At 48.7% G+C, this 13597-nt stretch overlaps 3 protein-coding genes across 3 annotated transcripts; 1 reads left to right on the top strand and 2 right to left on the bottom strand.

Moving 5' to 3' along the window:
• Nucleotides 1–319: 319 nt before the first annotated feature.
• Nucleotides 320–1742, bottom strand: I302_100886 (uncharacterized protein; the record flags this gene model as incomplete). The annotated part of the gene is made up of 5 exons (XM_019190896.1): nt 320–493; nt 552–652; nt 796–1119; nt 1181–1265; nt 1326–1742. 5 exons carry the CDS (start codon nt 1740–1742, stop codon nt 320–322), a joined length of 1101 nt encoding a protein of 366 aa, XP_019047644.1.
• A 330-nt stretch (nt 1743–2072) lies between these two features.
• Nucleotides 2073–8909, top strand: I302_100885 (uncharacterized protein; the record flags this gene model as incomplete). Its single annotated transcript, XM_019190895.2, has 11 exons — nt 2073–2180; nt 2235–2373; nt 2431–2551; nt 2602–2692; nt 2753–2939; nt 2995–7310; nt 7364–7592; nt 7660–7793; nt 7856–7944; nt 8009–8815; nt 8885–8909. The coding sequence occupies 11 exons, from the start codon at nt 2073–2075 to the stop codon at nt 8907–8909; spliced, it is 6246 nt and encodes a 2081-aa protein (XP_019047643.2).
• Nucleotides 8910–9194: 285 nt separating this feature from the next.
• On the bottom strand, nt 9195–12810 carry I302_100884 (uncharacterized protein; the record flags this gene model as incomplete). Its single annotated transcript, XM_019190894.2, has 15 exons — nt 9195–9223; nt 9293–9367; nt 9467–9709; nt 9831–10240; nt 10311–10423; nt 10498–10601; nt 10757–11084; nt 11145–11270; nt 11347–11601; nt 11723–11832; nt 11892–11958; nt 12052–12232; nt 12294–12313; nt 12378–12421; nt 12504–12810. 15 exons carry the CDS (start codon nt 12808–12810, stop codon nt 9195–9197), a joined length of 2412 nt encoding a protein of 803 aa, XP_019047642.2.
• Between the last annotated feature and the right edge of the window lie 787 nt (nt 12811–13597).

Below are 13597 nucleotides of genomic sequence, written 5' to 3'. Positions count from 1 at the left end.
ACTCCGGTCAGCCGAGGGTGGCGATGCCATGCGGTGCGGTTAGTACCTTTTGCTAAGGGGTATTCTGTTCTCAATGACACACTATAGTGTTCGGGTCAGTACAGCATGAAAAGCAGTAACGGGTACCGCATACACGAAAGCCCAGAGTCCGGTGCAGTACTGCTGTCTCAGACACCCAGTCTAGAGATCGAGCCGAAAAATCGTCGTTAGCGCGACTAACGATTGAAGTTCAATCAAATAAAGGGTATTGGAAAAGACTGATGGCGTATGGTGTATAGCCTTTGCATGGAGTTATAGATGGTTTGTGATAAGCGGTGAACTATTGAGGTGCTGGATCACAATTCTTGATAAGCATTCTCGCTGTGTCCAGCACATTCTGCAGTATCTCATCGAACCGATCGGATCCCGCGGCTCCTTCTGCTAGTAATGACGGCACATCTCGCACCTCAATTTCCAGTTCGAACGATGATACGGGTCGAGACTGGGGGTTCTCCTACGATAAAATATCTGTTAATTAATGATTGCACGACCTACGCTAGCAGTCGACTCACTCTAGACATGACATGAGTCAGATCCACCTGACAGACTTGATGCCTGTAGCTTGCTCTGTCCTTGTCTCTCGTCATGTTTGGTGGAGTTTCGGGCATTTCATCTATTCGATTCATGACTGATTAGCCGTCGTTGTCCTCCTCGTTTGATCCATGCATATCGTCCGTTCGCCTCTTTCGCTCCTCGCTTTTGATCGTATTTGGTCTACTCGGGGCGTGGGACGGTGGAATTACTAGAATCACTCACAAGGCTCTTCCACATTCACACTGATCCGCCAATCGAACGCTGCTCCTGGGCAGTACACATTCAGATCTGCTACTCTCCGCTTTTTAACTACTTCCACAACCTCTCCAGTCTCCCTACTTCTACTGACTCTCACTTTACCATTTCGTCCGCCAGCACCATGAAACGAATCTGTCAATTTCGATCGAGAAAAATGCACTCTGCCTTGTTCCGGACTCAAGTTGACAGATGATTGAGCAGCTTGATTCAAGAGGTTGTTGAGGGTCTTGTGCTGCTGTGGATGCATCGTAGCTTGGAATGGGCCGAGGGGGTAATCTGGTGGTACGACTGGACAGACAATGGGAATCAGCACGATGGAAGCCACCTCGACTGGACTGAATACACTCACTCATCTCGCTTTGTGTAGGTAGTCGTATCCTCCTCGAAGGTCCTTGATGATCAGGTAACGTCAATATACCAAGCTTGATTTCGATCTAACCCATCTCACAAATATCAGTCGGGCCACAGTTGCGCATAAAGAGGTTTGAACACACCTCTACATTTTCTAAACCTGTTGCACTAGCCATGATGAAGTCCCCTACTACACTCGTGAATGGATTCCTGGGTGATATGTTGAATATCGAGCCGGTCAATCTCACATATTCCGGTTGTGGGGGAGCGTACTGCTGGGCATAATCCTCCTGATACTCCTCTGGTCGTGCTCTCTTCTTACTTGGTCCAGAATCATCTTCCCTTACTCTAGGCGCGTAGCTTGAGCTTCCACCATTTCTGCTGGCTACTCGGTGATCCTCGTAATTGTCTTGCTCAGATTCGGAAGACATGTTGATAGGGATGGTAGGGTCCAAGTCGGGTGAAGCGTATCGCGGTGTCGGAGGATCACGCGGGTATGGGGGAGTGGGTAAGCTGGTGTAGAACGGTGGTCGATCGTGATACGGCACGTAAGGGGGCATATCCCGATCTGTTAGATGTGTACGACTCTTTACAAGAATATGAGTATCATTGTAAGAAGAGGAAATGGTCAAGTTGGGAAGGGGGTCTAAAGACTCGACAAGGATGGATTGTTGACAAGCTGAGGAGTGGTAGTAATAGTGTTACGTAACTGAGAACGGTGTACAGAATGGGTGTGGAGAAGTTGGAATTCCACTTGATCCTCTGATTCATGCATGTTCTCTGATTTTGTTATTACAATCATCATTCATTCCCAAGCATTCAATCAGTCAGACATCAGACCAGGACAAGACCATCGCTAGATTCAAGGTACAATTCCAAGGGATTGTACGATGTTTGGAAACGGTGGGAACTCTTTCGGTGCACTAGCGATGGACGACGATCAACCCTCCGCCGGACCCAGTTGTCAGGTGGTGGAAGGTGATGAATCGGACGTAGATGTAAGTGAACGACCTCTTTCCATGTTGTGTATCTGCTAATAGGCAACCAACCAGTGGCTTCAACTAGTCAAGACGAATCACGATGTGGACGTGCGAGTGTCTGATAAAGTAGACTTGGAAGGATTACCATTAGAGTGCAACTTGATGGTAGTTTCAAATGTATGGGACTTGATCGTAGTGGGAGGTAACGATGGTGAGTCCAATATATTTCCTGTAATCGAATGATCACTGACCCTCCCCAACACCATAGATGTTCGTATACATCGCTTGTCAGATTTTCATGGGCTATTGGAAGGAGCAGCAAAAGATGCCTCCCCAACTTCGACCCCAATCCAGATTATAGGATTATCCGCTAGACCAGTATGGATACGGTGAGTCAGCCGATCAAGATGGTCAATGGGAGATGCTGATTCCTTTCTAGCCTTGCAATGAACGAAGAGCGTCTGGTTGTAGCTACAGCCAATGGTGCTGGAATACACGTCTTTAAGCTGAAAGAAGTTTTGAGTGGTGATGTGAGTAACGGTCTCGTTTCCTCACCTACCCTCTCTTCTAACTGAAAGGATGACAAATAGACATCACCATACCATTCATTTACAACAAACATACCGTCCCAACTTCTCGACGTCCTTCCCAATCCAGCTGCTGCACCGACCGACCAACACACTCGTCTTCTGACTCTGCTGGCGCCCGAGGGCCTGGTCGTCGCCGACATAGAAGACTGTAGACTAGCAGCGCCTTTGTCAGGGCCATTCACGTGTGGTAAGCAAACCCATATTCCATGCATTGTTATCGACCGAAGCTGACAATCACGTAGCGAGCTGGTCAGCCAAAGGCAAACAGATAGTAGTCGGCACTCCTTCCGGAAAATTAATCCAGTATACACCTGAAGGCACAGCGAAAGCCGAGATACCATCTCCTCCTGACCTTGAATCGTATCACCCTGTCTTCGCACAATGGCTCGAGAACGATCTCTTCTTCGTCTCTTACGCTCAGGAAAACGCTCAACCTGATGATCCGGTAGAAACCTACATAATGTATCGAAATAAATCGGAATTCACATTTACCAAATTCTTCGACCCTCTAAACACCATGGGCTTAGCATCTAGAGCAAGCTTTAATCGACATTTTGCTGGATTGAAGGCTTGGGGAGATACGACCAAACATATCGCTCTAATCGTTTCGGGTGCTTCGTCGGAGATTGGCGTGCTTCATGGAAGTATAGCTAACGAAAGGGAACCGCCTAAATGGGAAGTATTGCTGTTGGAAGAGACCGCTAGGGGTGTTTTACCTGCTGCCAAGGCCGGAGTGAGGGATGATGCTTCAGTCTTAGCGTTAGCTCTGGATTTGACATCCAACAAGAAGATACAGCGTGGGATTGTAGGTGGAATAGAATTGCCGGATCTACCACCTCAACCCAGATTGCTCGCATACACCCAGGAGGGAACTGTAATCTCCTTTGATGTCAGGTATCCCGATGCGGGACTGTATCAGGGTATGATCACACCTCAAGACATCATCTCATCATCCCCGGGAACAGCCCCCGCTAATCAACCTGCTTCGTCGGACAACGCACTTCCTCCCTCTTCCACCAACACTTCGGCTCCTGCAGCTTTCGGTGGCTCTGCCTTCGGTCAGAACTCTTCCAGCATTTCTGGTAATGCATTTGGTGTCAGCGCATTTGGCCAATCATCAACACCTGCTTTTGGCTCTTCCTCAAAGCCTGCCGCTTTTGGTGCTTCCGCATTTGGTCAACCATCCACATCCTCGCCATCGAGTACTCCAGCAGCGCCCAATGCTTTTGGGAGTTCAAGCAAACCAAACGCCTTCTCTGGGTTTGGTCAGTCGAGTAACTCATCTGGCTTTGGTCAATCAGCTTTCGGTCAGTCAGCCAAGCCATCTGCATTCGGCTCTGCCAGCACTCCCAGCGCCTTTGGTGCAAGCACGACCCCTACTTCCACTCCCGCCAAACCCGCTGCATTCGGTTCAACATCCGCGCCGGTGCCAGCTTTTGGCTCGTCATCCAGCCCCACGTCTAAGCCTAGTGCCTTCGGATCGTCAGCTTTCGGTGTTTCCTCCACCCCAGGCTCAGCGTTTGGTCAATCAGCTTTTGGTCAATCTTCGAAACCTGCTGCTACCACTGCGAACGCTTTCGGTACCTCGTCAACTCCTTCCGCCTTTGGTTCCACACCGACACCATCTGGCTCGAATGCAGGATTCAGTGCATTTGGATCGACAAGCAAACCCGCTGGAGCATCGTTTGGCTTTGGAGGCTCAGCGTTTGGGCAAGCTGCCAAGACTGAAGAGAAACCGGACAAATCGGCGTCACCGTTTGGAAGTGGTGGTTCTGCATTTGGATCATCCAGCGCTTTCGGTAGTGGCGGCAGTGCATTTGGTTCTACAAGTGCTTTCGGTCAGAAATCAACCTCCTCGCCATCAACAGAGCCTCCTAAACCTGCCTTCACTGGTTTCGGGCCCAAATCCACCGAAGGCCAACAGCCTCCTTCTACTTCAGCTTTCAGTGGCTTCGGTCAGAAAGCGGTCGGAGATGATAAGCCGTCAACTGCATTTGGAGGGTTTGGTCAATCAGCAAAACCCGAAACTTCCAAATCAGCTTTCGGTGGATTCGGTACAAATGCCTCTCAAACTTCCGCCTTTGGCGCATTTGGTCAGCCAAACCCTCCATCTCCTTCCCCTGAAACTAGCAAAGATGCAGAACAAGATGATTTCGGCCTGGGTGGGTTCGCTTCCGCTCTCGACAAGTCTACTCAGCCTGCTGGCATACCTGGATTAGGAGAATCGCCACCGGGATCGCCTGTTCATGGATCAAGTAAGAAGGCTCCTGGGCTGGAAGATGATACGCCGCCTCAGTCACCACCAACGAAACCTGCTGTTTCTCAAGCAGCTGCCACTTCCACTCCCTCCACATCGTCGTCTTTCATCAAACCGGCCACTGCATTCGGTGGAGCACCTTCGGTCGGCGCTTTTGGACAAGCTCAAAAATCTTCCACGCCCGCTTTTGGCCCTGCATCAACCCCTACAGCATTTGCCACTCCTCCTTCTTCTTCACCTTCAGCTTTCGGGTCGTCAGGATTCGGGAAGCCCTCTACAACTGGGTCGTCATCACCATCAGCTTTCGGGAGTAGCGGTTTCGGGCAGTCTTCTGTACCCGTTGGGCTCGGCAAGTCTTCCCTTCCCGCTACGAATAAGCCAATAGGCAATATTAGTGGTGGTTTTGGGGCTTTCGGATCCAAATCTGACAGTGAGAAGAAACCCGCAGGATTTGGAGGATTCGCGAGTAGCGGTACTTCCGTTTTCGGTGGTGGTTCGGACAAGGATAAGAAACCTAGTGGTTTTGCAGGATTCGGTGGTTCTGGTACCTCTGTCTTTGGTACCGCTGCCGAAAAGAAGGAGAAACCAGCAAGCGCTTTCGGAACAGCAACTCCTACGCCCGCTTTTTCGTTGAGTGCTAAACCTGCTACTTCAACCCCACCACAGGAGACCCCAGCAGCAGCCGCGCCTCCCACGCCCGAAAAAGAAGTAAAAGGATACGAAATACCCTCAGCTCCTGAACAATCTAAGGAGGAATCAACTACACCCACAGCTACCCCAATCAAGAAATCTGCGGTCGCACAATCGACTACCCCAGATTCGACTCCGAACAAATCGACTGAACTCATCTCAACCACTACGCCAGGAGGGGAGCCCGCCAAAACTCTCGAACCGCCTACTCCAGAAGTCGATGAGGAAGACGTGTACCATGTTGAAGCTGGAGCCGCCTTCCTTGAAGATGGGCAAGGTACAGAAGAAGAGTATGAGGACGAGTATGAAGAGGAAGGCGAACACGATGATTACGATGATTACGAAGATGACGAAGAATACGATGACGGCCAGGAGGATGAGGAAGAGGAAGAAGAGGAAGCTCCTACATCGGGTCGGAGGAGATCGACATCTATACCTCCTGATATGTCACCTATCAAAGAGGAAGTTTCCGACGAACTTGCATCGGAGGATGAGGAAGGGGAAGCAGAAGGGGAAGTCGAAGAAGAGCCGTATGAGGAAGAAGCTAGTAAAGTCGAATCGGAAGTTTCTACCAGCGCCAAAGCGCTTACCAAATCACCTCCAACATGGTTTGCCAAGCCCTTCAAGACCGACAAAGGTGACGACGAACCCGTTTCTCCCACATCTGGCTCGGAAGGCGCTTCGTTGTTTGCCAGACCCAGTCCTGCACCTTCACCTTCGTCTCAGGAAGAGAAGAAAGAACCCGTCTTACCTGCTGCGACCACCCCGGCTCAACCCAAGCTACCACCTTCATTTTCCTTCAAGCACGCCTCTCGAACCAGCTCTCCGCTATCCGGTCCACCTGAAAACGCGAGCACGACACCTGAATCTTCACCCGCTAAACCTCCCGCACCTTCCGGATTATTTGGTACCAAGCCTGCCGATCAGAATAGCAAAGAAGAGAGTAAACCTGCAACAAGCGCATTTGGTCTATTTGGCAAGAAGCCTGCTGAAAACAACAAAGATCTTTCGGCCGCTCCTCCTGCCTTCACTGGATTTGGAGGTTTCGGCGCAAAGCCAGCAGAAACGAAAACGGAAGAAGCGAAACCTGCCAGTGCATTTAGCCTATTCGGAAACAAAACTCAAGAGGAGCAGAAAGAACCTTCGTCAACGCCCAACGGGGCCTTCAACTTCTTCGGTACCACGAACGCTGAAATCTCCAAGCCTGCTTCTCCTATTCCTGCTCCTGTTCCGGCTACTGGCGGATTCAACCTGTTCGGTAGCAAACCTGCAGAGCCCGTCAACACCACCTCTCCTCTATTTGGAGCAGCTAAAACTGTACCTTCGGTACCTGTAGAAGCACCAAAACCTGCTTTCAGTCTAGGTCTAGGTAAACCAGCGTCTATTGCCACTCCATCACCATTGGCAGAGAAGAAACCATCGATGTTTGGTACGCCTGCCCCTGCGGCAGCACCTATTCCGCCTCCATCCGCTCCAGTGGCACCCAGCAAATTCACCCTGTCAACTCGAGAGAGCGTCCCGCTTCCACCTTCACGACCGGAAGTTGGGTCAAAATCGATGGGAGCGATAGTAGAGAAGATCATACTGGCTTCGGGCGACGATATTGCGAATGTAAGTTGCCCTACCCATTGCATTATATGGTTTGCTCACGATTTGTTATACAGATCAAAGCCATTCTCGAGGCCAATGCCAAATACCATAAATCCTTCAATATGACTGATATCCCTCCTATCAATACCGAAAACTTGGCATCGCACGACATCATCGCTTTCTCCTCGATCTCACAATTGGCAGACATAGTCGAAGATCTCCGAAGGACGTCACATGAACTGAGAAACGATGACAATGGTACGGAATTGAAATTGGCGGAATTGCAATCCCGTATGCTGAAGAGTGAGTACCGTTTTCCATTCAACGCACCAATAAGGACAGAATGGCTGATGAGGCGTGGTGGTTTAAGCGGATATGAAGACTGGCCAAGCGGATAAATTCCTCAAAGCTCGACAAGACCCATCATTCGCCAAGGTCATGCAGATCAAGGATCTTAGTCCGGAACAGGCTTCAAGTCAGCTAAAGCTGCGTAAAGCCGTTCAGGTGAGTAATGTCCGCTATGCCCGATCTCTTCATTGATGCTGATCACAATCGTTCGTCCGTAGGTTGCGGAAACCAAGATTGAAGAGCTTGAAGCGTCTATCGCCGGGCTGAAGCGAAGAGCTGAAATGCGAGAGCAGGGTAGGGGCAATTCGTGAGTGCTAGATCCCCGACACCGTCAGATGCAGTGCCATCATGCTCAATGTGTCAACGTGTAGCCAACAACCCGCTCTCGAAAGAGTACAACGATCCGTCCGAAATATCGATGCAGCCATTCGAGATCGTCAGCAGACCATCGACGATCTAGCAAGAAGGATAGGTGGTATCAGATTGGCTTCGCCCAGTCGAGCAGGTTCACCCACTCCTTCGTCGACTCTTCGGCATACCCCTAGGAAATCTACTATACCTTCCGCGGAACCTAGAACAATCTCTTTCGAACCTTCTAAGGAGATCTTGAAGGAAGTTGATTCCGCTCTAAATGGGAATGACCGTAATAGGTTGATAGGTAGACTGGAGAAAGTCAAATCCGCTAGATTGACTAAATTGGAAACCAAGGCAAATACACACAGCAAAACCATCATGATTGATGCCCTACCACTTCCAGGTCAATTACCTCCATCCCTTAATAAATCGACATCATCAGCGTCCCCACTGGTGAAAGCTGAACCCCAACCCGAAGTTGTAGATGATCAACCGACTTCAACTCCAATCCCATCAACGCCCTCCATCGCTACCAACAATAACACTACACCATCCCCCTCATCATTCGGATCAATAAGATTCAATCTCGATCCAGGCAATATCTCTGATCTTGCCAAGTCCACTGGCGGATCGACCCATAGAGGTGGAGGTGGATCTACGAGATCGCATACCAGTGCTGCGAAATATGTTCCTGGGCAGTCGAACTCTCCCTCGTCGGCAGGGGGAGGTGGGTTATTTGACTTTCATACGCAGCAGGAGCAGGGAGACGAGGGGTGGAAGAAAGATGCGAGTGAAGGGAAGGGTAAACCATCTGGGTTCTTTAGGTGAGTTTGTCATACTGGGTATTTAGAGAGAATGGAAGAGATCGAGCTGAGTTATCGTGATTGGTGCAGTTTTAGTGGATTTGGTGCAAAGTAGAGAAGGGACGTACAGCGAATGACATGATTAGGTGCACGTAAAGTGGATGAGTTTGACTTGAGAGGGATCGCATAAAGTAAATGATGGAATTGAGACATAACGATTATATATCAATGAGGTTATGTCTTTTCAAATTTCAAACGGATGCATTTGCATAACTTATCTTCTGCTCCACGCAAGAGTATAACTGTACAAGTTACCCGATACATACAGTTCCCATACATCCGAAGGATCCCACTTCAGCAACACCTTTGAACCGCTGACAAACATTTCTGATACACTAAATTAGTATTCCGCAATGACAAGTTGTTTACCTGTATTCAAAATGATACCGTCAATGAGCTGATCCAATGATCCAGACTATGGGTGTAACGATAACTCACCGACAGTAGGTCTTCTCCTTCTCGCCTGGGGCAAGGCAGCCTGAACGCCCACATCGAAGAAACCGAATCCACCCACTGCGATAACATACGAGCCACATCAGCTCGCACGGTCAAGAGAGTAAGACGCCATAACAGAGGGAGTATTGTTGATAGCACAGGCAAAAACCAACTCACACATCTCTTCATCCTCCCTATCATCCTCACCATCCATCTCAACCTTCTTACCCGTCCTTGCATCCCTCATCACACCACTATGATCAATAAACGCTTCGGGCCGCTCGTTGGCCTCTTTCCATAATTGGATTAACATCTTCTGGACTTCTACCAAATACGCCTGGAGGGTTTGGAGGAGTCGTCGAGTTTGGAGATGTTTGGAGGACATGCAGATGGATATTCCCTCGTCTTTGATTATGTATCCTGTGACAAGTCGACCATCATCAGTATTCACACAGATATGATTACGTACACTGTAAAATGGGGGGACATCCCCCTGAGATCAGAAGAGAAGAGAAGAGAAGAGAAGAGATGGATTGCTCACCTATACCATACCCCTCTGGCGTGACTGGTCCGAATCCGAACAGTCTCAAAGCTGGATTCCCACAATTCGAAGTCGACAATACACTAGTTCCCAAAAGATTATATCCTGGATCTTTGAACAGGGCAGGAACTCTAGGTTTTTGCCGCTCGCTCTCAGGAGCGGTAGAGCCAGGTACTTGGCCGTGAGTGGGTGCATCGCCATTGGTACTTCCTTCGCCACTTAGCGCGGAAGTTTGAGTTTGCGGTGAGAAGAGGATCGCAGATTGGCTGGATGGGGAGATTGGCCCATTGCCATTACCGTTTCCGTTGTATGAGCCGCTGACTCCGTTCGTGGCTGAGCTACCTCGCGCTCGGGAGGCATGGTAGGCTTGGATATCTCGCTGGATTAGCGAGTACATTGCGTACAAGTGTCTGCGAGTGCAAATGAGGTTAGCACTATTGATCATAGAGCTATAACTTCACCTGACCCTCAAATACTTACCGATCTTGTCCCAAACCTTGACTACATTCTTTGGTCAGTTGCGTATGCTTCTTGCAGGCTTTCCTCAGTGCCTCGACCTTCTCGTTGACAGATGCGTGATCGGAGCAGAAGGCCTATAGCCAGTAGACGGATCAGCTCGATGCAATGTCTTTCACAGATGATATCGCAGCTCAAGTGCGCAACTAACCTTGACGAATGCCACAGACTCAGGCTGAACCGTTCGTATAGCTTCAGTTCGTCCATGCAGGAAAGCTTTCGTCATAGCAGGTTCGTATGTACTTTCCACTCGGCCTGTTTCAGTACAAGGCGTAGTTAGCCCACCTGCGCTGGATGACCCTGTAACCTGAACTCGACATCACTTCGTCTCTCCTTCTCATCCTTCCCAATAAGACTCCCTGTAAAATACCTTGTACAATCCCCACAACACTGATGAAAACACAACCCACCATACAACCCGTAATAAGCCGCCTGAAAAGCCATCTGCACAAAAGCGTCCGGACTGAACCCATGCCTCTTTATGAAATTCCCTCCATACCCCTTAAACTCCAACGCCTGACTATCATTCTGACATATCAAATCGCTAATCCTCGTTTCCGCGTACCTGATCCCAGCTAGAAGGTCAGGGGTGAGCTTCCACTCCAACTTCTTAGGTTGGATCTCAAATGATTCTTCCTCTTCACCATCTAGGTCTTCGGGTTTAGGGGGGGATTTGGCGGATTTGGAGAATGGGGATAGTTTGGATTTAAATAGGGAGGGTGTGGAGGGGTTTATCGTCTGATAAGGTCAGGAGTGTTAGTTGATTTGTGGAGAAGTATCGGAGGAGACTCAACTTACTTTGGCGAATAGTAGGACCAACTCTGTATAGACGTCTGCTGCGTATCTTAATACCGTATGACCATCTACACCGGTATGTTCGAAGTTGATACCTGCTTCACCATTTGAGCAAACAATGATCTGCAGCTACGTCCATTGAACAAATAAGTATTAGCTAATACTCCACGCACAGCCCGTCCGAAGGACATAGCCGACTACCCACTTTATCGTACCACCTGTTTGTACAAGTACCAGTCTGCACCCCACCTTCCAACTTGTATCCACCACACAAGAAGTTTCCACACAGTTCAGCCAGGTCTTCCGGTCCCGCATCATCCAAACAGACGATGAATAACGCAGATTCCACAACTGATAAACACGATGCGTTGAGTTTGTTCGATTTGATTAGGTCCGATCGGAGCGATGACCAAATTTTACGTGATTCCGTGGTCAGGATTCCGACCGAGTTGGAGGCGACCTAAAATCAAGTAGTGTGTAAGCTTTGATCCGGCAAATACCATAAGAAAATGATGGGTAGGAGAGCGCAGGTGATATCAGTATAACTGGGCGATATGTATGCCAGATCATACTTAACTTACAGATTGTACAGGTGTCTTATCAGCATCCTTGACAATCGCTTCCAGATTACTCAGGATCTCTCTGTCCGTGAACAACGGTCGATCTTTCGAGTCGAGGCAGTCAAACCAGTCTACACGCAAGTACATGAGCTTCGAGCATCCTGAAACCACAGGGGGAAGGCTAGCTCACAGAATTGACCTCGTCTAAGCACAACGATATGTTTACTCTGCTCGTGAACTTCCATCCTACATCCTCGCTGTGTATCATCATGATCGATCAGCTACATCACACTCTACTATCTGATAGATCGGCCAATCAAGGGTTTCATCCACCTGATGGATTCACTCACATCAGTAGGTACACGACAGGTAGCGAACAGTCTCCCATATTGACTCATATCCAGCGGAGTACCCCTGACAGTATCTGCCTGAAGGTACCCATTCCGCAGATCGTGGATGAACGACAAGGACGAGAGGATGAGGGATGCTGCTCGGGATAGTTGGGGGTCGGTCCGGGGAGTTACATCGGAGCTGTTGAGCCGTAGCCTTAGTCTGAGCATTGAACATTTCAAAGGTGCATGGTATCACTTACGAAAGGACGAAGAATGGGTTCTACTCATTTCGAGCAGACATCAATCAGTTACAGTTTCCAATGGCCTAGGTCTAGGTGACTTACCAAGCTCAAAACCACCGAATCAGAGTGCGACAAATAACTTTCATCTACACCGTCATCCATCCCCCAAAGTCAGTAACAACAATTCCCTCCCAGCCACGAGACATCTGAAGAGATATTGAAACTCACACCAAAACTCCTCAATATAACTCTCTCTTTCCTTGGCGTACTCCTCCAATTTCCCCTGCCACCTCTCCCCCTCCCCTCCCTCCACCAGAAACTCCTCAACTACCTCCTTAGTTCGTTGATGTTCCTCGGGAGTCTGGAGTCCCTCAAGTGCTCGGAGGTATCGCTTGAGTGTTTCTTTGAGAGGAGGGATGGGGAGTCGGGGGAGGTCGGGCGTGAGGTTCGCTGATGATTTGGTGCGTTTGGCTTGAGGGTGGGGGATTGGGGGGGCTGTTGTTAGTGATGTTTGGGATGGGAGCGCTTCTGACATCTTTGTTGTGGTGAGTGTTGAAAGCTTCTTGTTGATCTGGGATGTCGGTGTGAGTGTGAGTGTGAGCTGGGTTGATGAGATACCTTTGAGATGGTTGGTCTATGGATGATTCATATACAGTGATGTAGTTGAGCAGTCGTTTGCTCGTCTTCCCATCTATTTCACTCTACCCCATGATGACGGGGTACCATCAACATTCCTCCGGTTAATTAGTTAACCAATCAACCGGGGGTTAAATGACATTGTTATATAACCGGGTACATCCAAATGAGACAATATCCGATTAAACCCACCATATACATACCATACACCATACCAGTATTGTAGAGTATTACTGGAATCAAACCCCGATTACTACAATACAGTGTACTCGTAAACTCAAGTTGTTATGCATACAATGTATACGATAGGATAGGATAGTCGTATACTTGATGGACAGGATGAGGTGGGATTGGAGTGGATTGGATTGGATCGGATACTCGAGTTGGATACGTGCCTGCTATCCTGCTCATACAATTCATTTGTACACAGTTACATCACATTCATCCCTCGTATAAACAATGCGACTATAACAAAGAACAATTCATCTAAATCTAACCATGAACACGAATCATCAAACTAACAATATAAAATATGAATTCTAAGTGATCATCCTAATATGATACGTCATCTCCGTATGGGGAAAAGAAAGAATAAATAAGTAAATAGCTACACATGTTTCAATCGTCATCTCAAACCAGACTTCAATCTTCAGTCTTCAATACCCCATGCGTATAATGCCCGCCCA

This window comes from Kwoniella bestiolae, chromosome 1 (assembly GCF_000512585.2).
Source record: "Kwoniella bestiolae CBS 10118 chromosome 1, complete sequence".
NCBI classification, from domain to species: domain Eukaryota; kingdom Fungi; phylum Basidiomycota; class Tremellomycetes; order Tremellales; family Cryptococcaceae; genus Kwoniella; species Kwoniella bestiolae.
Note: the sequence above shows the minus strand (reverse complement) of the source record. Positions and strands in the feature narration are given on the sequence as shown.